This window comes from Pelophylax lessonae, assembly GCF_965119305.1.
Source record: "Pelophylax lessonae genome assembly, chromosome: 5".
NCBI lineage: Eukaryota > Metazoa > Chordata > Amphibia > Anura > Ranidae > Pelophylax > Pelophylax lessonae.
Genome location: NC_138772.1, coordinates 528,791,374 through 528,812,396, shown reverse-complemented (window position 1 = coordinate 528,812,396; position 21,023 = coordinate 528,791,374). Strand labels below are relative to the sequence as shown.

The window sequence follows — 21,023 nt, the reverse complement described above, 5'->3', positions numbered from 1 at the left end:
CTAAAAAAAGTGCCAGCAGAAGATTGATGGAGTCATCCCTTTGCCCTTTTCTTCTGTAAACCAGCTCCAATTGTTAGACTGAGAGCACTGTGGGTCTTTATGAAGCTTGTTTGCCTCACAGTTCTGCCCCTCTCTCTCTTTCAAGTAAATTACAGGAAACCTTTAAAACAATCTAAAGAATATATATGTGGCTTATCCTGTAATCTCAGTGGTTGTCTATGAAGGTTGTTGGCTGTAATGGTCTGATCTACAGGCAGATGGAAAACTCAATAGCCTGTATATTATGTACTCTCATATTTAACAGTATGTAGACTGCAGGCCCCTTCAGTCAGCTTTTTTAATTCTTATATATGTTTTATTCAAATGTCTTCTTTACAAAGCCTTGTACAGCACTGCGTACTGTATTTATTTTATTTTATTGTCCTTATAGCACTCGCCCCCTAAAGGGCCCACTGTTTTGGTCCCGAGGTTCTTTCCCCAGTAAACAATCTAGTAGCCAGGCACACATGGGGTTGATTTACTAAAACCAGAGAGTGCAAAATCCAATGAAGCTCTGCACAGAAACCAATCAGCTTCCAATTTTTTTTTGGCAAAACTTAACAATCTGAAGTTAGAAGCTAAATGGCTACTGTGACAGGAATCACTTTGGTTGGGGGGCCTGTGGAACCCAGCTTACCCTTGAGAGCTCTGGAAATCCATTTTCCAGCTCCCCCGGCCCCTCTTATGTCTAAGTCACCCTGTGTCTATTAGGGGCACAGGGTGACCAAGAAAATGATGGACACCTACTTAATGGACACTGAGAATATGGTTTGGATTTCTTCAAATCGGACAGTAATATTTATCAACAATATCTTTCAAGAAATATATGAAGACTTTTCCTGGTCTGTTTGATTCAGAACATGTTCATTGAAAGAGCTGGTCACATTGGCCTCTGTTCCATGTTCTTCATAGTAAGAGATGGACAGTCTGTTACTGGTGGTCACCTGCTATTGTCTGTGTATTGAGGTATGATGTGTTTTCTGCTAAGCATGTCTGTCCCATTGTTAATTGTTAATTAACTCACCTATTGTTTCTGTCCAGATGGCTAGGTAAATAGCTCAGGTTAATTATGCTTCTGTACACAATTTAATCTGCATATGATAATGGGATCAGGCTTTGTGTGGTATTTATTGTGTGTGAGTCTGTTCAATAAATGTTCAAGATCTTAAACAAGCTATTCTTGGCTAGTTTTGTATTGGGGTGGCTAAAATATCTGATATCTATGTTCAAGACTGAAGGAAGCGGTATTCTGATGGAAGCACACTGTGGGGTCGCAGTTTCGTTACAGCTACCATGCACAGTTGCACCAGATTTTGCCCTCTGCAGTTTTATTAAATCAACCCCACAGTCTTAGTCACTCTTTGGGCTCAATGATCAGTCTAGGGGTATTTGCTGCTTTTTAAAGCTTTAATAAAAAAAAAAAAGCTTTGTGATACACCAGCAACGTTAAGTAGGAACTTGAGGACACAAATCTTCCTCCTAAAGAGCTACACAGGGACACCATGAACAATGTCCAATTTTAAGTGCAAGCTGACCGGTCTGTACTCATTAATGTCCTCGGATAGTTGGATGTCTCCTTCCAATATCTGCTATAGTTCTTTAGACCAGATCCCCAAAAGAAGTCCCTCAATCAACTCCATCAGAGTGCAGTAGAATAGCCCATCTCCCCCCAGCTAGCACAGCTGGGACCTCATTGAACAAAAATGAAGAAGCACAGCTTGGACTGCCCAGAAAGGGAGGATCTTCTCCTCCTGGACAAGAACCCAGCAGCTCCAGGTTTCAGACTATTTATGTTCACTCCCAGCCACCATCTGGGCACCCTCCCCCAGGGATTGGCTGGGACTAAATAAATATTTATATTGTAGGTTTGACTCTCCCAGCCCACTACTTCCCAGAATCATCCAGAAAACAGGGGGAAGCAGCCAAACCCACCGCCTGTGGTGTTAAAGGCAGAAGGATTTTTATCTTAAGGCATTTTATGCCTTGAGATGGAAAAAAAAAAACTCGGTGTGCAGCAGCCCCCCCTAATACTTACCTGAGCCCCATCTAGCAATGTGCATGAATACCTCGGCCTTCCGGGACTCTCCCTCCTGATTTGCTGAGACACAGCAGCGGAGCCATTGGCTCCCACTGCTATCAAAGTCAGTTAGACAATGAGAGAGAGAGGGGACTGGGGCCTCACCGTGACTCTGTGCTCGCTGTTCAGGTGCCCCCATAGCAAGCTGCTTGCTGTAGGGGCATTTGACAGGAGGGAGGGGCCAGGAGAGCTGAAGAGGGACCAGAGAAGAGGAGGATCCGGGCTGCTCTGTGCAAAACCAACTGCCCAGAGGAGGTAATTATACATGTTTGTTATTTTTAAAGAAAAAAAATGAGACTTTACAATCACTTAAACCACTTCTGGACTGGAAGGATTTGCCCCCTTAATGACCAGGCCCTATTTTGCGATTCAGCACTACGTTACTTTAACAGACAATTGTGCAGTCGTGCGACTCTGTACCCAAATAAAATTGATGTCCTTTTTTTCCCACAAACAGAGCTTTCTTTTGGTAGTATTTGATAACCTCTGCAATTTTGTATTTTTTGCTCTAAACAAAAAAAGAGCGACAATTCTGAAAAAAAAAAAAAAACAATATTTTTCACATTCTGCTATATAACATTCCCAAAAAAAAAATTTAAAAATCAAAATTTTTTAACATTTCAGGCCAATTTGTTTTCTGCTACATATTTTTGTTAAAAAAAAAAAATCGCAATAAGCGTATTTTCATTGGTTTGCGCAAAAGTTATCTCGTCTACTAACTACGGGAAAGATTTATGTCATTTTTATTGTTTTTTTTTTACTAGTAATGGCGGCGATCTGCGATTTTTAGCAGGACTGCGACATTGCAGCGGACAGATCGGAACCCTAACTGAAATTTTTTTACACTTTTGGGGAGACCAGTGACATTACTACAGTAATTAGTGCTAAACATACACACTGTTACTGTAATAATGACACAGGCAGGGAAGGGGTTAACACAGTAAGTGATCAAGGGGTTAAATGTGTACCTAGGGGCGTCTTTCTAACTGTGGGGGAGGGACTTGTGGAATGACCATAGAGACCTGTGATCCTATATAGAAGGATCACAGGAGCTCTGAAATCATTCCAGAGAGAAGAACGGTCAGCTGTGTTTACAACAGCCAACCGTTCTTCTCTCTCAGCGGGGAGCGATCGCGGGTGTCAGGCAGCAACCGGAGCCGCCTGCCCCGTGCATCGGTGTCCCCGTTGACGAGTGGGTGCGGGAGCGCAATCGTTGGGGGCACGCGCTCGCCCCCTAGCTGCAGGCTCCCGACCGACATATACCTACGTCGGTTCGCGCAGGAGGGCCGCCCTGCCGCAGTATAACTGCGGCGGGCGGTCCGGAAACAGTTAAACTCAGAGCAGACCACAATAATCACAAGCAGCTTCACTGAATATGGGAGAGCTGGGAACTAAATTTACCTAACCTAGGAGGGTACTACATAGTCAATGTGTTAAACTAAAAAACACTGGTGATTAAAAGTGGTAATAAACCCATAAGCAGACCTTTATTATATTACAGCTTACCAATCATTAGATGTGATGGCTGCATTAGTATTCTTTTTCAGGATTTCTTTACTTTATTTTCACCTGGTGACTCAGCGAGTAAATCTGTGAACAAGCTGTTCTGCAGATGTTGCAGTTTACAGGCATGAGACAAACCATTTACCACCAACAGGTGGTGCTTACAATGATGAGCTTTTTTTTTTATTTATATAAAACCTTCATCCCAAAAAGAACAAGTGCCGGTTCACATATATGCGATGACCGACGTCGCATGTGATTCGGAGCGCACTGCTCTGCAAATCACACACAATGTGTCTGTGCGATGCAAATTCAGCCATACAGATTGTATGGCTGAATTTGCATTGCATTCAGGCACAACACGCACAGGACCCTTTTTTGGGTCCGCAGCAGAATCATATCGCATGGTGGTGCACACCTATGCGATCCGATTCGTGTTCGAACTGACAGTTCGCACTGCAATATGCAAACTGATCTGGGGGTGTCGCTAACTTTGTATTGACACCCCCAGCGATTCGCACATGGCAATGTGAACTGCCTGCGAGTTGAGTGCGATGCGGGAACCCGCAGTGGATTTGCAGGGTTCCTGCATCACATATATGTGAACCGGGGCCAAAACTGTTTGCTGTACCTGTCTATAGTGTTAGCTGGAGTTTTGGCTTCAATGTATTAGTGTATTTAAAGCTGCTAGTCCATCTTACATCTACCCTTCCCACGGATTAACAATGCTGCTGTCCAAATGTGCCCCCTGTGCTCCTTCATCCAGGGTGGGGGGGCATTCTAACACAGGAGGTGTGTTACTGGCCAGATCACCAGATGAAAACAGAGAGGAAAGTCTAAAAAAGGAAAACGAATGCAGCCAACATGATTGCTTAGCTGCAATAGATTATATTTTTGGTTTTGGGTTTAACCGCTTTACGACCGCCGTAAGGCAGCTGCTCCCAGGCAAATCGTCGTACATGTACGGCGCTCGCTGTTGGGAGGCTAGGGGGCGAGCGGGCGGCGTGCTCCCGCCCCTGCTTGTCAGCAGGGAAGCCGATGCACGGGGCAGGCAGCTCTGATTGCCGCCTGACACCCGCGATCGTTCCCCGCTGAGAGAGAAGGACAGGCAGTTGCTGTAAACACAGCTGACCGTTCTTCTCTCTGGAATAATCACAGAGCCCATGTGATCCTTCTATATAGGATCACATGTCTCTATGGTCATTTCAGAAGCCACGCCCCCACAGTTAGAATCACTCCCCTAGGCTCACATTTAACCCTTTGATCACCCACAGGGTTAACCCCTTCCCTGCCAGTGTTATTATTACAGTAACAGTGCATATTTTTAGCACTGATTACTGTAGTAATGTCACTGGTATCCCCAAAAATGTAAAAAATGTCAGTTAGGGGTCCGATCTGTCTGCCGCAATGTCACAGTCCCGCAAAAAAAAAAAAATCGCAGATCGCCACCATTACTAGTAAAAAAAAAACAAAAACAATAAAAATGACATAAATCTTTCTGGTAGTTAGTAGACGCAATAACATTTGCGCAAACCAATCAAAATACTCTTATTCCAATGTTTTTACCAAAAATATGTAGCAGAAAACAAATTAGCCTAAAATGTAAAAAAATTTTGATTTTAAATTTTTTTTTTTTGGGAATGATATATAGCAGAATGTGAAAAATATTGTTTTTTTTTTTTTATTCAAAATTGTCGCTTTTTTTGTTAATAGCACAAAAAATAAAAATTGCAGAGGTGATCAAATACCACCAAAAGAAAACTCTATTTGTGGGAAAGAAAGGACATCAATTTCATTTAGGTACAGCGTTGCATGACCGTGCAATTGTCCATTAAAGTAACGCAGTGCCAAATCGCAAAATAGGGCCTGGTCATTAAGGGGGCAAATCCTTCCGGTCTTAAAGTGGTTAATACCCCATTTAATAAATGGGAAAAGTGCTCAGTGAGGTTAGCTGAGAATATTCGTGACGTCCCCTAAGGACAATATGAGGAATTCCAGAACCTGGCAGCACTCACCGGTTCCCGCCAGCTCGCGGCCAAGCAGATCAGCGCAGTAACAGTATCCTGAAATCTCTGGGAAAGATTCCCGCAGGGAACTGAAAGACTTGAAGGAATCTGGAGACCTGCGAGGGGAAAAGGATAATGATTAAATCCTTGAGCCGAGCTCGGATCTGGAAGAACAGATGTTCGGAGGGATTAATAAATCTCACAATATCAAAATCACACTTCCATCCCGGCCACATGTTTTACCGGTTCTTATAATTTTATAAAAATATTTAAAAGTCAGTTCTGAAAAATAAATAACCGCAGAATGTGAAAAATTCTACTATTGGTTAAAAGTTGTTACGACATTTACATAAATTTTCTATGCAAACTATATTGTAATGTCATAAAATGTATACTTATTCCAAAATAGACACAAAGGATATAAATCCGCTCTTTGTGCACCAAATGTCTTTACAAACCCGGATAATACTTTGTAAAAGTAGTGATGACATCATCACTGTGTTGTATGTAGCCTGTGCAGTTAGCAGATCTGTGGGAGGGGCCCAGCAGGCTCCCCCCACTACAGGCTGCCTGCAGAGAACTGCAGAAAGGGGGGCGGAGACAAGACCAGTCACCCTGCACAAGGGCCATGTAGGCTCCACCCACTACAGACTGCCTGCAGAAAACAGCAGAAAGGGGGGCGGAGACAAGACCAGTCCCCCTGCACAAGGAGAGAGAGCAGAGCTGTGGGAGGAGCCATGTAGGCTTCACCCACTACAGGCTGCCTGCAGAGAACTGCAGAAAGGGGGGCAGAGACAAGAACCAAGGAGAGAGAGCAGAGCTGTGGGAGGAGCCATGCCTAAACACTTTTAAATTTTCATGCAATCAGGCAGGCCCTTGCACTACATGAGTGTTTCTCAATTCCGGTCCTCAGGGCACACTAACAGGCCAGATTTTAAGTATTACCTTGGGGAGATGCAGACTAGCATACTGCAATCACTGAGCAACAAATTATATCAACTGTGATGTATTTCAGTTTTCTTGCAAACTTGGCCTGATAGTGTGCCCTGAGGACTGGAGTTGAGAAACACTGCACTACATAGTTCAAGGTAAATCTAAAGGAAATTGAACAGGAAAATTGTATAATGTATGGCCAGCCCTACCTGCGCTGTGCAGTTGGTTTTGTACAGAGCAGCCCCGATCCTCCTCTTTTTGGGTCCCTCGTTGCTGCTCCTGGCCACTTCCTCATGTTGAGTGCCCCCACAGCAAGCAGCTTGCTATAGGGGCACCCGAGCCGAGCTGCAGCTCCTCGTGTCCATTCACACACGGAGCTGCTGATCGGTCCCGCCCCCTCACTTTCCTGATTGGCTCAATGACTTTGATTGACAGCCACAGGAGCCAATGGCGCCATGGCTGTATTTTAGCCAATTAGGAGGGAGAGTCCCAGGATGGCCGAGGGACTCATGGACATCGCTGGACAGAGAGGGGGCTCAGGTAAGTATTAGGGGTAGGTAGCAGGAAAAAGACGCTCAGGTGAGGTAAAGTTGGTAATAAGTAAGCGATCTGTGGAATCGTGAAACGCGTCTACCTGTCCCGTGTCTATGTAAGCATTGTATGCATTTATGTATGAGGAATTAAACACTTCGTTCCTCAATTTCTCCTGAATGCGGTCACAATTTCTTTGATTTATTTAAGTATTAGGGGTGCTGGGGTGGCTGCTACACACAGAAGGCTTTTTATCTTAATGTATAGAATGCATTAAGATAAAAAACCTTCCTGACATTACAGCTCCTTTAACAAAGTATATTTCTGTGCGTTACGTGCGGTTTAATGCAGTACATTTCAGTGCGTTGGTGCACGTTTAACGTAATATATTTGTGTGTGTTACTGCATGTTTAATGTAGTATATTTCAGTGAGTTACGTGCTGTTTACCGCAGTATATTTCTGTGTGTTACCCCTATCCAAAGTCTGCAGAAGAGACACCAGAATTTATCCAAAAAATCTCTAATCTAGTTCCCAATGCACTAAATTGTGGCCTCGTAATACAGACTGGCTCCCCAAGCCGTTGTTTACAAAAAAAGAAAGCTTGCAGGGAAAATGTCATTTTTTTGGATTTTTAAATGCAATTATTTCTGCAGCAGCTTCTATACACAGTACAGATGTACCACTTTACAGGTAGACTAAGGGGACCCCGCAGGCACTATACTGTAAGGAATTTTTTATTTTCGTGTGATTGAAGCATTGCTTTACTCCCAGCTTCCTTTAGCACTTTCCATTCTTCAGTTTAAAAAGTTAGAAAGTTAGTGGAATGGCGTGTCTTGTATCTGAAGAGCAGAAGCATATGAGAATCTGAGGATGAAGTGCATTTCTAAGAAAAAATATTTGTGTGTGTTGGGTAGAGTGGTAAAGTGGTAAAAAAACGTTTCTTAGTTTCTGTTATAAAATTTTGGAAACAAGTAATCTTTCTTCTTCACTGATATGCACTGATGTGCACTGATGAGGCTGCAATAATAGGCACTGATCAGGCTGCACTGATGGGCACTGATGAGGCTGCATTGAAGGGCACTGATAGGCACTGATGGGCACTCATAAGGCTGCACTGATGGGCATTGATGAGGCTGCACTGATGGGCACTGATTTCTATGTCCCCATTTGGAAAATTTGCCCCTCTACTGTACTGGTGACCATAGTCACTGAGAAGCAAAGTGGGGGAAATCCAAAATGTCAGAACAAGAGGTAAGAGGCAATCTGCCAACGGGAACACATGTTCCTCTATCAACTCTCTTACAGGAGACTTCCCCTCATTTTTAACTTCCTATTGCCTCTCTAGGTCAGATAGTCAAGAGAAATCCCCCCCCCCCCCCCAGAACACAGACAGCAAGTGATAACCTTACAAGGGTTCCTTCTCTTCCTTATATATAAAAAAAAAAAAAGTTTTGGCAGTACATACACTTTAAATTTTATTAAAGTTATGCAATGCAATTTTTAGACCTCTGATGTCTCCATAAAGAGAACCGATCACAGTGAATGTACTATCAAATAGGGGGTTTTCAGCCTCCTTTTGACTAATAAAAAAAAACAAAACACAAAAATAAAAAAATAAAATAAATGGTTATAAATGAAAACCGGCAAGTCTGTTTACATATGACCAGCTGTGATTGGACACAGCTAATCACATGGTAAAAGGCTGCTGTGATTGGCCCTTTATAGCCATCTTTGATCAGTTGTTTCCAAAGGACTTGAACTGTGTTTTTGAACTTGCTCAGGAATTCTACAAATCCAGGCAGAGTTGGTTCCCTAGCACAGCCTCCTTCCTTTCTGCACACCATAACCCTCTCCTCTTCTGGGAGTGTCTAATTACTCTCTATGCTGGCCCAGCTCCTCTGCCCCTCCCCTTTACCTCCCTTCATAACCATTTATGTAGATGCCAGGGAAATGTGAAGGGGAATACTATAGCGCAGGCATGTCCAACCTGCGGCCCAGAACCACAGGCAATGCGGCCCACTGCCCCCTGACTATTTTTTTGCTGGGGAGGAAGGAAGTCGAGTTGAGGGCACGGCCACAGCGGCTTCCAACTAACTGTAGGCAGAGGCTGCCTCGGAGCCTCTGTCAATGATAGACAGCACATTGGTGACGTCTATCATAGGAGCCGGTCCAGGAGGCAGGACTTCGTATGACAGCGGTCACGGGGTAAGCGAGAGATCCCTGCTCTGTGTAATCCAGCAGCTCTCCTCTCTTCATTGCAGACTGCATTGGATGGGCACGCACTGGTGAGGCTGCATTGGATGGGCATGCACTTGTGAGGCTGCATTGGATGGGCACTGATCAGGCTGCATTGGCTGGGCATGCACTGGTGAAGCTGCATTGGATGGGCATGCGTGAAGGGCGCGGCGGCATTTTATTACTTATATACCTTAACTGTAGTATACATTTTATATGCGGCCCAAGAAAATTTCTCTACACTCAATGTGGCCCAGAGAAGCCAAAAGGTTGGACACCCATGCTATAGCGTGTCACTTAAATGCCAATCCTGGGTCTGCTTGGACTGTTGACACATCCAAAATGAAGGCACACAGTTTTCAGGGCTGTTGGATGTTTATACAACGGAGGCTTTTACAGGGAAATAACATGTACATATAATATAATGTAATATGTAATAAAATAAATGTACATATAATCTTATGAGAATAGTTTTGTTAAAATGAATAGTACGGTGACAGGGTCTCATTTAAGCTTTAATATAAAAACATTTTTTTTCTCTTTCCTTTGGTCCAAACCTAATTGAGATTTTTATAGATTAAAACTTCCTCTATGAAGTTCTGCAGAACACAGACTCTGTTAGACTGAGAATGACCACTAACCACTTTCAAAAATAAAGGCGGACCTGACATGTAAGAGCCAAAAATATTAATAGAGCAGCCAGAGCAATGCTACCGAGATACAAGTGATATGCATTGGCTGCCATGAGCTTTATCATTTAAATCTAAACTCCTGGCAGATATAATGTATTAATTCAATATATGGATTTTAACCACTTGACGTCCCGCAGATTTACCCCCTTCATGACCAGGCCATTTTTTGCTATACTGCACTGTGTTACTTTAACTGACAATTGCACGGTCATGTAAAGCTGTACACAAATGAAATTAGTATCTTTTTTTCACCACAAATAATGCTTTCTTTTGTTGGTATTTGATCACAACTGAATTATTTTGTGCTATAAATTAGAGATGGCCTTGCGGTTCGCCCGGTGGTCGGTTCGTGGCGAATTTTGCTTGTTTGCTACCTGCCTCTTCTTCTCCTCCTCCTCCATCCTCCCTCTCCTCCTCAGCTGACTCCTCCTTTTCCGCTGCTACCGTCTCTTCCGCTGCGCCGCCCAAGATCCCCAGAACCTATTCCACATGCCAGGTGAGATGTTGCCATGCTGTGCTGCATCTGTTGTGCCTGGAAGCCAAGAGCCACACTGGTCCTGCACTCCTTTCAGCTTTGCGTTCACAGGCAGATCAGTGGCTGACACCGCTCAATTTGACAGTTGGTAAAGTGGTGTGCGACAACAGTGCCAATCTGCTGAACGCGCTGAAACAGGGCAAAATAACACACGTGCCATGCATGGCACACGTCCCAAAATTGGTGGTGCAGCGATTCGTTGCCAAATACCCTGGGGTCCAGGACGTCTTGCGGCAGGCCAGGAAAATCTCGGGCCATTTCAGAAGATCTTACACAGCCATGGCTCGCCTTGCTGACATTCAGCGGCAACACAACCTGACCGTCAGGCGTCTTATTTGTGACTGCCCGACGTGATGGAACTCAACGTTGCATATGCTTGATAGTTAATGACTACCTGTACGAACTCTGCGGCAGGACAGGTTCTGGGGAGCTTTGGTTTTTTTCACCTCGCCAGTGGCTGCTCATGCGGGACGCATGCAGACTTCTGCGGCCATTCGATGAGATCACCAAACTGGTCAGTCACGGCCAGGGCGCCATAAGTGACATCATACCTTACGCCTTCTTTCTGGAGCGTGTTGCGTCGTGTCATTGATCAAGCCGTCGAGGAGCAGGAGCAGGAAGATGAGGAAGTTGCAATGTTGGATGAATTCCCAGTGGGTGCTACTCCATCTGAGACAAGTCAACAGCAGGAGTCTGAAGAGGAGTCAGAGGAGGAGGATGGTGCTGGGGGTGGGGATGAGGAGGAGCAAGAAGAGCATGCTTTAAACCTTTCTGGGATCCCTGGTGTTATCCGTGGATGGGGGGAGGAGAACGAGGACGACATTATCTTGGATGATGAGCTGGAAGCAGGCCAATACACCGCTTCCAGTTTAGTGCGAATGGGGGCCTTCATGCTCCAGTGTTTTAAGGGGGATCCCCGTATAAAAAGCATAAAGGCCAAGGACCAGTACTGGGTGGCAACGTACATAGACCCCCGGTACAAAACAAAAAATGGCGGAAATGTTACTACAGTCACAGAGGGGAAATGCTGCATTCTGCTTTTGCGTGCGCTGGCAGAGGAATTTCCACTCACAGAGAGACAGTTGCGGGTAGCAATCCAACAGCGCCTGCAAGAAGAGGGTGGTTTGAAGATGTCTTGGTGACTTCAGATATGAGATCCTTCTTTCAGCCGAACCATCGACAGCTGTATTCCGGATCCAGCATGAGGGAACGCCTAGACCGACAGGTGTCCGACTACATCGTGTTAACGGCCAATGTGGACGCTCTGAGGAGTGATGAACCCCTGGACTACTGGATGGGCAGGCTTGACCTCTGGCCAGAGCTTGCACAATTTGCAATGGAAATGTTGGCTTGCCCCCCGTCCAGTGTCCTGTCCGAAAGGACGTTCAGCGCAGCAGGGGGGATCGTGACAAATATCCGCCAGACCGCCATCCACCCACAGCAATTCCTGGTCCTTGGCTTCGCTACATACAGAGGCATAAAAGGCATTTCATGTCCATTGAATGGCAAATTTTTGGGGCCTTTCAGGGCCAAAAATTATTTTTTCTGTGAATGCCTAATGTACCTCCAGCCACCAAATACTACGTTCTTAGCTGTCAAGTAAACCCATGTGGGCTAATTTTTGGGGCCAATACTGGCCGACACTTACTTCTGTTACCTGTGAATGCCTAATGTACCTTCAGCCACAGAATACTACGTTCTTAGCTGTCAAGTAAATGCATGTGGGTTAATTTTTGGGGCCTGGAAAGACCGACACTTACTTCTTTATCCTGTGAATGCCTAATTTTTCAGACTGGAATTGAAAATCAATGGGTCTGTAAAGGTTCCGCCAAATTGTGAATGGACCCTATATGTATTAGACAATGTATTTACCGGCTGCTGTCAGTTCTGTCTGATTTATGAAAGAAAAAAAAAATAATTTAGGGCAACTTTTCCAATTGTAATATTTCTGTTATGACATTGTCCATATGCTGGGACTATTTGTGCACAGTTAATACGTCTTTTGTGGCTGCAAATATGACCTAAAGGTTTTTAAAGTTCGCCTCCCATTAAAGTCAATGGGGCCCGCCGCAAACTTGCGGTTTGCGGACTTTTGAGAAAATTTGCGGCTGACGTTCACGAACCGCCCCGGCCGATGTTCGTCCATCACTACTATAAATGGAAAAAGACCAAAAAAAAAACATAATTTTTTTTACTTTCTGCTATAAAACATATCCAATAATAATAACAATAATAATAAAAAATTCTTCATAAATTTAGGCCAATATGTATTCTGCTACATATTTTTGGTAAAAAAAAATCCCAATAAGCGTATATTGATTGGTTTGCCTGAAAGTTATAGCATTTACAAACTATGGTATTTATACTAGAATTTTTTTTTATCTTTAAACTAGTAATGGCGGCGTTCGGTGACTAAAGCTGAATACACACTATACAACTTTTGTTGTAAGATTTCCTTTAGATTTACCTTCAACTATGTAGTGCAAGGGCCAGCCTGATTGCATACAAATTGAAAGTGTTTAGATTTGATCTCATATTATATGGTTTTGGTAAATCTAGAGGAAAAAAATCAAAAGACAATTGTATTGTGTGTATGGCCCATTATAGTGGGACTGCGATAGTATGGAGGCGAACTGACATTAACTGACACTGACACTGTGGGAATCAGTGACAATCATACAGTAATCAGTGCTAAAAATATGCACTGTCACTGTACTAATGACACTGCCTGGGAAGGGGTTAAACATCTAGGGCAATCAAAGCATTAATTATGTGCCTAACCAGTGTTTATGTGTGCACTAGGTGGTGCTTTGACTAAGAGACGTGCTGGATTTTATTCCCTGCTGCAAGGACAGAGCTCTGTATTGTTTACATAAGCAGAGCTCTTTCCTGTCTTCCTCCTCACCGATCAGTGGGTGCCAGCGGACATCCATTCTACCTGGAAATACAGAATCACGTATATACACATGATTCTGCGCTGCCGGCCAGCACTGAATTTGCACATGTTAATATGCACACTTTAGACCTGAAGATTAGTTATAACCCCCAAAGATTATATATTTTCTGAAAGCAGAGACCCTCGAAAAAAGGGCGATTGCTGAATTTTTTTTTGTTACATGATATTAGCGCAAATGTTTATCAAACATGTATTTTCAGTAAAAAAAAAAAAAATACAAGTTTTTTTTGTGAAAACATATACAATATATTACCAAATTGTTAAAATATAAAAGATAAGGTTCTCTAGAGTAAATAGATACCAAACATGTCAAGACTTGAAATTGCATGCGCTCGTGAAAAAGCGACACACTTCGGGTTTTACAAAGTTATCCATAGGTGAAACTTTAAAAGCCTTTACAGGTCACCAGTTTAGAGTTACCCATGTATAATAGTCCTAATATCCATTTATATATTTACAGAATATGTCTTTGAATTCTGAAATCGTAAGTATTGTCATTTATCCTTAGAGGATTACTGTACCACACTCATGTGTCCTGATGAAGCTTAACTTTGGCGAAACATGTTGACACATGAGGATCTCTCTTACAATAGATTTATCAAGCAAGCCCATTATATATATATGTAGCACACTCCTAGGTAGGTGCTAGGAAAACACATTTGGTGGCTCTTTCTGCTTATCAGGAGAGCCAGATCTGTTAGTTTAGCCTGTCACATGTTTCCAGATGTGATGAAACCTAACCAATAGCACACCAGGGTTTATGACTGTCCCAGTGGGAGGGCATTGCTGCAATGCATCCTGGGATTGCCGATAAATACAGAGGGAGCATGTGACAGGGCGCCTTTTGGCGGGAGCAAAGTCCCAGGAGGAGGTGGACGGTTGTCTCTCCACCTGCAGGTGTGAAGAAGGTGTTCCAGGCAGTCGGCTTAGGAACCAGGTGTGGAGCTGAGCTGCAGAGGACCCAGTATGCTGACCAGTGGAGCTGTTGGGCAGAAGTCTTTGGGAAAAACAGTATCGTGAGTACTGAGGGATCTGCCTAGGGGTCTGCCTAAGAGAGGGGACCACTCCAGAGAAGTCAGGGGATCAAGGAGCCAGCTCACAAAGGAGTGAATCAGTAAAGGGGGTGCCAGTCAGGTGACCATGAAGATTAGGGACAAAGGGGGTGCCAGGAAGGGCCCTGAAGTTGTTCAGCAGTACAGTCTACCTCAGAGTACAGCTTACCTCAGGATACAATTTACCTCAGGAAGCTTATCTAATTCCTTTCACAGCCAAGGGGCTAAGTGAAGCAGCGGCCAAGCCATGACTAGCTCAATTCAGTGTAACTCAGTGTTACTCAGCATTACTCAGCATTACTCATCGTTACTCATCGTTATTCAAGACATCCCTGCCTATTGTGCATGATTCTATTCAGTGGAGTATCCCACTCATTCCCTTCTCCTATCCCAGTTCCAAATAAAACATAAAAACCAAAGATACTGGATATGGGAGTAGTGCTACTTATGTCTTTATGTACAGTTGATCAATTAAGCACCATAAATCCATGTTTTTTTATGAAATGTTCTGTTTTTAACCACTTGCCGACCAGTCACGTTGACTGTACTCTGGCAAAGTGACTCGTTATCGTCCAGCGTCGTAGACCTACGTTGCTGGACTCTTCCCCTCGTGGGCGGCGCGCGCGCCGCCGGAGGCTCGCTCCCGCTGTATTCAGTCACAGCGGGAGTCGGGCCAGGGGAGGAGAGGCGGTGATCACCGCCGCTCTTCCCCGATTGTCGGGGAATCGAGTGTGGAGATCCACCCGCTTGTGTAAACACAGCGGGCGGATCTCCTAAGTGACAGCCAGGGTCAGATTGCAGGGTTCAGCATAGCTGAACCTGCGATCTGTCCCTGTGTCACTCAGTCACCTCCCCCCACACACGTTAGTAAGCACCAGGCATACATTAACCCCTTGATCACTAATAAAAATTAACCCCTTCCCTGCCAGTGTAATTTTTACAGTAACAGTGCATATTTATAGCACTGATTACTGTAGTAATGTCACTGGTACCCCCAAAAGTGTCAAAAATGTCAGTCAAGGGTCCGATCTGTCCGCCGCAATGTCGCAGTACCACAAAAAAAATCGCAGATCGCCGCCATTACTCGTTAAAAAACAAAGATGACAGAAATCTTTCCCTTAGTTAGTAAACGCAATAACTTTTGCGCAAACCAATCAAAATACGCTTATTGCGATTTTTTTTTACCAAAAATATGTAGCAGAAAACAAATTGGCCTAAAATGTTAAAAAATTTAGATTTTTACATTTTTTGGGGTGGGGGGGGGAATTTCATATAAAAAAATTTGAAAAATATTGTTATTTTTTCAAAATTGTCGCTGTTTTTTTGTTTATAGCGCAAAAAGTAAAAATCGCAGATGTGATCAAATACCACCAAAAGAAAGCTCTGTTTGTGGGAAAAAAAGGACGTAAATTTCGTTTGGGTATGGCGTTGCATGACCGCGCAATTGTCAGTTAAATTCGCACAGTGCCGAATCGCAAAAAGTGGCCTGGACGTAAGACAGCAAAATCCTCCGGTGGTAAAGTGGTTAAAGACTATGTGTAATAAAAATTAGAGTTTTATTTAAGACTCCTTGTCTGGCCTATATAGTCCCACCTCTTTAATAATGGTCCTAGTATTATTGCTCTTACTCTACCTTTCACCCAAGCAAAAGCGCTCAGTCTGGGGAGAAGAAGCACCACAAGAAGCCAGTGAGTCTGCTGCTTCTCCTATCACTGTCCAGTCACAGTCTGGGGGAGGGACAAGACCTGTAAGTGTTACTCAACTTTAGCAGAGAAAAATCAGGTCTTGTGCCCGGACCAACAGGCTGTGCTGTGTGACTGAGCTGTATAAATCAGAGATCTGGATTGGCAGAAATATAAACCCCTTGCTAGGTAGAATAGCTCTTATACAGTATATGTACCACATTTCTCCTCTGTGTTTAGCTGTTTGCCTGCAGTACAGCTTTGAACCTAACGCAGTTGTTATCCCTTAACATAAATGTTTTTAGACGCTTACCTGCTGAACGTTGTCACAAGGTCAACAACCATCTGATCTGTTGTATTGACGAGTTTACACTGGACAGGCTGAAAGCCACCATCCTCGGAACAATGAGGGGGGACCTTCTCCCCAACGTCATGCAGAATCCGCCGATCTCTAACGGCACATCTCTTTGGGCCTGTGAAATCATTCAAAATTCAAATATTTACCTGTAGGCACAATTAAAGGCCTGGCTGTATGAGCTTAAAGAGATATGTTTAGACCAGCCTTTCTCAACCTTTTCAACACAGAGGGACCCCTGAAATAACTTTGTGGTCTCAGGGAACCCCTGCTAAAAAAGGACTATGTCTACAACTCATGATACAGTGTGATGGTCATTGGTAAGAATGATCCTTACACATGTGGTCATTAGGAAGAATTCCCCTCTTACAGATAGCTAAAAAGATCAATGGTGTCAGAGGGAACTTATCTAAGAGGCAGAAATTGCTCATTGCTCTAGGAACCCCCTAGCAACCTCTGGAGGAACCCTGGTTGAGAAACCCTGATTTAGTGGTTTGCTATATAAATTCTTTCCATCCCTATCTATGGTCAGGGCTTTAGAAATAAATGGTAAAACAATATATTATTTTTTCTGCTCTGGCATGTTGCATATAAATACTATGTAGTTTTCTCTCCCTCCAGCAGGTGGAGCACTAGGCTCCACTGCACATGTTAAGCATTGTATCACTCTCAGTTGTGTCAGAAGCCCCTTGTTTATAGAACTCAATAAATCATCACAACAGTGTTTCCCCCTTATTAGTCGGCTCAATCTGAGGTTTCTATCAGCCAAAGGAAGCCTCAAAGCAGGCTGCTCTGCTGTGCTTTCTCTTTAGTAAGGCATTGATATGTCTAGGCATTCCCGTACCCCCGTGTCTTTTGTGCCTACAGCCAGTCCCTGCAGTCCCTGTTTTTGCCAGAGTCCTTCTGTCTCCTCTGTGCCTGCTTGCAGCCATTAATGTACTCCATGCCTCTTCAGCTGTCAGTGTGCAAGTACATCTGGCCCTCCAAGTGCTTCCCTGTGCACCCTTCAATGCTGTCTAGTGACCCCAAGTGTGCCCCTGTGCCTCCAAGTGCACCTCTGTATCTACAAGTATGCTCAATGCACCCCATGTCATCTACTGACCATAACTGTGCCCTGTGAGCCATGTGATTGCAAATGCTCCCTGGTGTCATTTAGGGACTCCAAGTGCCTCCCAGTATCCCTTTTGACTCCAAATGTTCTGTTCATGCCCTAAATCCAAGTGCTTCCCCATGTCTTCAAGTATTCTCTATGCACCCCATGTCATCAGTGACTTTAAGTGTGCCACTGTGCCTCCATGTGCACCCTTGTGTCTAAAAGTATGCTCAATGCACTCTGTGTCATGCAGTTTCTCCAAGTACACCCCTGTGCACACTGACTCCAGATGCTTCCCTTTCTGTCCCAAGACTCCCTAGGCAACCCCATGTCATCTAGTGACCTCAGGTGTGCCCCCATGTGCCATGTGATTCCAAATGCTCCCCTGTGTGTGCTTTGGGACTCCCTGTGCACCCCGTGTCTGCAAGTGTCATCTAGTGACTCCAAGTGCACCCCTGTATGCCCTGTGACTCCAAATACTCCATACAGTCCTTGATTCCAAGTGCTCCCTCATGTCTCCAAGTATACCCTATGCACCCTATGTCATCAGTGACTTCAAGTATACCCCTGTGCATGCTGCGACTCAAAATGTACTTCTGTGCGCCCTATGACTCCTTATTTGCCCAGTGTTCCCTGTGTCATCTAGTGTGCCTGCGTGTGACCTGTGTCACCACACAGCTTCCGGTACCCTCCTAGGTAATCTGAATAGTTCTTACTTCCATGGATACAGACCACTGTCAGTGATATTTGCTCTTCTATAGATTTGTTAATGTATTTATTGCAGTCTGTGGTTTAATATTACAGTATGTTGCCCTGTGCAGGGGGAATTTTAGTCTATAATGAATGGTCGTGGACACCTGACCTACCTATACAGCCAAAAGTATATGAACACCCCCTCTAAATTACTTAGTTTAGGTGTTTCCAGTAAAGGGTACGGTTAATACTACAGAATACAAAGATATTGTAGACAATTCTGATCTTTTAACCTTGTGGTAATAGTTTGGGGAAGGCTCTTTTCTATCCCAGCAGGACTGTGCCCCTGTGCTCAAAGAAGGCTCCATAAAGACATGGCTTGATGAGTTTGGTATGGAGGAACTGAAGTGGCATGCACAGAGCCCTGACCTAAGCTTTGACCTTCATGGATAATTGGAAAACCAACTACAAACCAGGTCTTCTCATCCAACATAAGTACCTGACCTCACAAATGCTCTTCTGGTTGAAGGGACACAAATTCCAATAGACACTGGCTAAGCTTTCTTGGAAGAGTGGAGGGTGTTATAGGTACAGAGTGTGGCCAACTCTATATTAATATCCATGGTTTTCGAATCAGATGTCCAACAATAGATAGGTAGGTGTCCACAAACTGGCCATAAATTGTACGTTCCAATAGCCTTTGTCCCCATATAAAACAGTGGGCGCAGGTAGATTACAAAGGCTTGTGCTATACAAATCAATAAGACAGGTAAATCACTTCCTATATATATGCGTTTTCATTGTAATTATAATTGTTTAGCTGGAGATTCCAATTAAATATAATGTACCAGCAAGGTCCTAAAGATGTACAGTATAGTATATGCTATATGTATTATAGTAAAACTCACACTGTTTTGGTTGGCCAATCTGTCGCGTTCCATAGATCTCCATTCCCTCGTTGTCCACACACCAGCACTCCCCGAGCTGCCGATCGCATTGCACATCTTCGTATTCCCCGGAGTTTTTGCATTTTGGGATAAAGGAAGTCGAGCTGCTGTTTATATATCCACTGACCAAGATCTGCTGCTTTCTGAGTTGGCAAAAGGATAAGCCTATAGAAAGAAATACTATGAACGTCCAATTGGTATTACCCACCTCATAAAAAGCCATCAAAATACATTCATTTCCTGCTTGGAACAATGGATATTTCAAGAACCTGTGTGCTCTGAAGGACAGAAGACTTACCTATTTACATACGGTCTATGATCACCACATATGATTTCTTAGAGCAGCCATTCTCAACCAAGGTTCCTCCAGAGGTTGTTGGGGGTTCCTTGAGTTGTGGCTGACTGACTTCCCATTTAGTGTTGCCTGGATAGTTCCAGGGCCAGTGCTACTTGGGGGAGCCAGCAGCAAGACAGACAGCATACTGTCTGTAAGGGTCACATTCAGACCACCACTGTTACAGGGACATTCAACCCACTGATCACCAATGTAAGGGGGCATTTTTCTCATTGACTCCCAATGTCATAGGGGCATTTTTCCTACTAGCCATCAATGAAGGGGGGGGTATTTTTCCCACTGACCACCAGTGTAATGGGGGAATGTTACCCTCTGACCATCAATGTAAGATATGTTCTTTCCATTGACCCACAATGTAATGGGCACTCTACTCACAGGCTGCCAAAGTAAGGGGGTCAGCCTTCCCACTGACTCCCAAAGTAATAGGTGTAACGGAACAGGGCACCCCTGAGCGGGTACCTCCGTTGACAGATGCTCCTAGTACTTCCCGAGGGCTCCAAGCACTCCACCAGACACCGTAAGCACTTCAGACTCCACGAACCGCCGCAGCTTGGTTAGGGTCTTGGCATCTCCTTGCCACCCTGGACCTACGACAAGGCTCCAGGTTTCTGTGGGTGAACCTCTCTTTCCCCAGAGAGTGCAGCACGAACAAGCTCTTACACAAGCTCTTACAAGAGCTTAGTGATTATCCAAGGGAATATGGAGGACATAGCAATCCCTTGCAGCAGATTCCCCCAATAAGAGACAGAACTCTAGATTGAGGTGAAGGAACTCAAAACAACTTTATTGAACAAGACTTATATACAGAATTTGGAACATCCCACCCCCAACAACCGCTTTCCTATTGGTCAATTATAAAGTACCTGTGGTCTCCTTCAGGTCCTCCTTAGCCATGCAAATGAGGACTTGAAAATGAGTCAGCAGGGATTGGTCAGATAGCAATCCAAACCATTACTTATCTGTCTTTAAATTCCAGTGATGGTGAATACCGTCACAATAGGGGTATTCTTCCCACTGACCCCAAATGTAATGGGAGCATTTTACCAACTAACCACCGATGTAAGAGACATTCTTCCCACTGACCCACAATGTAATGGGGGCATTCTACCCAGTGACCACCACTGTAAGGGGCATTCTTCCCACTTACCACCAATGTAAGGGGGCATTCTTTCCACTGACCACCAATGTTACAGGGGCATTTTACCCACTGACCACCAATGTAAGGGTAAATTCTTCCTACCGACTCCCAATGTTAAGGGGTCATTCTACCAGCTGACTCCCAATGTGATGGGGGCATTCTACTCACTAACCATTAATGTAAGGGGAAATCTTCCCACT

The 21,023-nt window shown here is 44.2% G+C and overlaps 1 protein-coding gene across 1 annotated transcript in view; it reads right to left on the bottom strand.

Moving 5' to 3' along the window:
- The window catches only part of TG (thyroglobulin), a gene marked incomplete at its 5' end in the record, with an annotated part of 481,401 nt that overhangs the window by 439,721 nt on the left and 20,657 nt on the right, over positions 1-21,023 (bottom strand). The window contains 3 exons of the mRNA XM_082259019.1: positions 5,635-5,741; positions 16,556-16,715; positions 19,292-19,495. Of these exons, the coding sequence (XP_082115145.1) occupies positions 5,635-5,741; positions 16,556-16,715; positions 19,292-19,495 (471 nt within the window). The remainder of the gene's footprint in view (positions 1-5,634; positions 5,742-16,555; positions 16,716-19,291; positions 19,496-21,023) is intronic.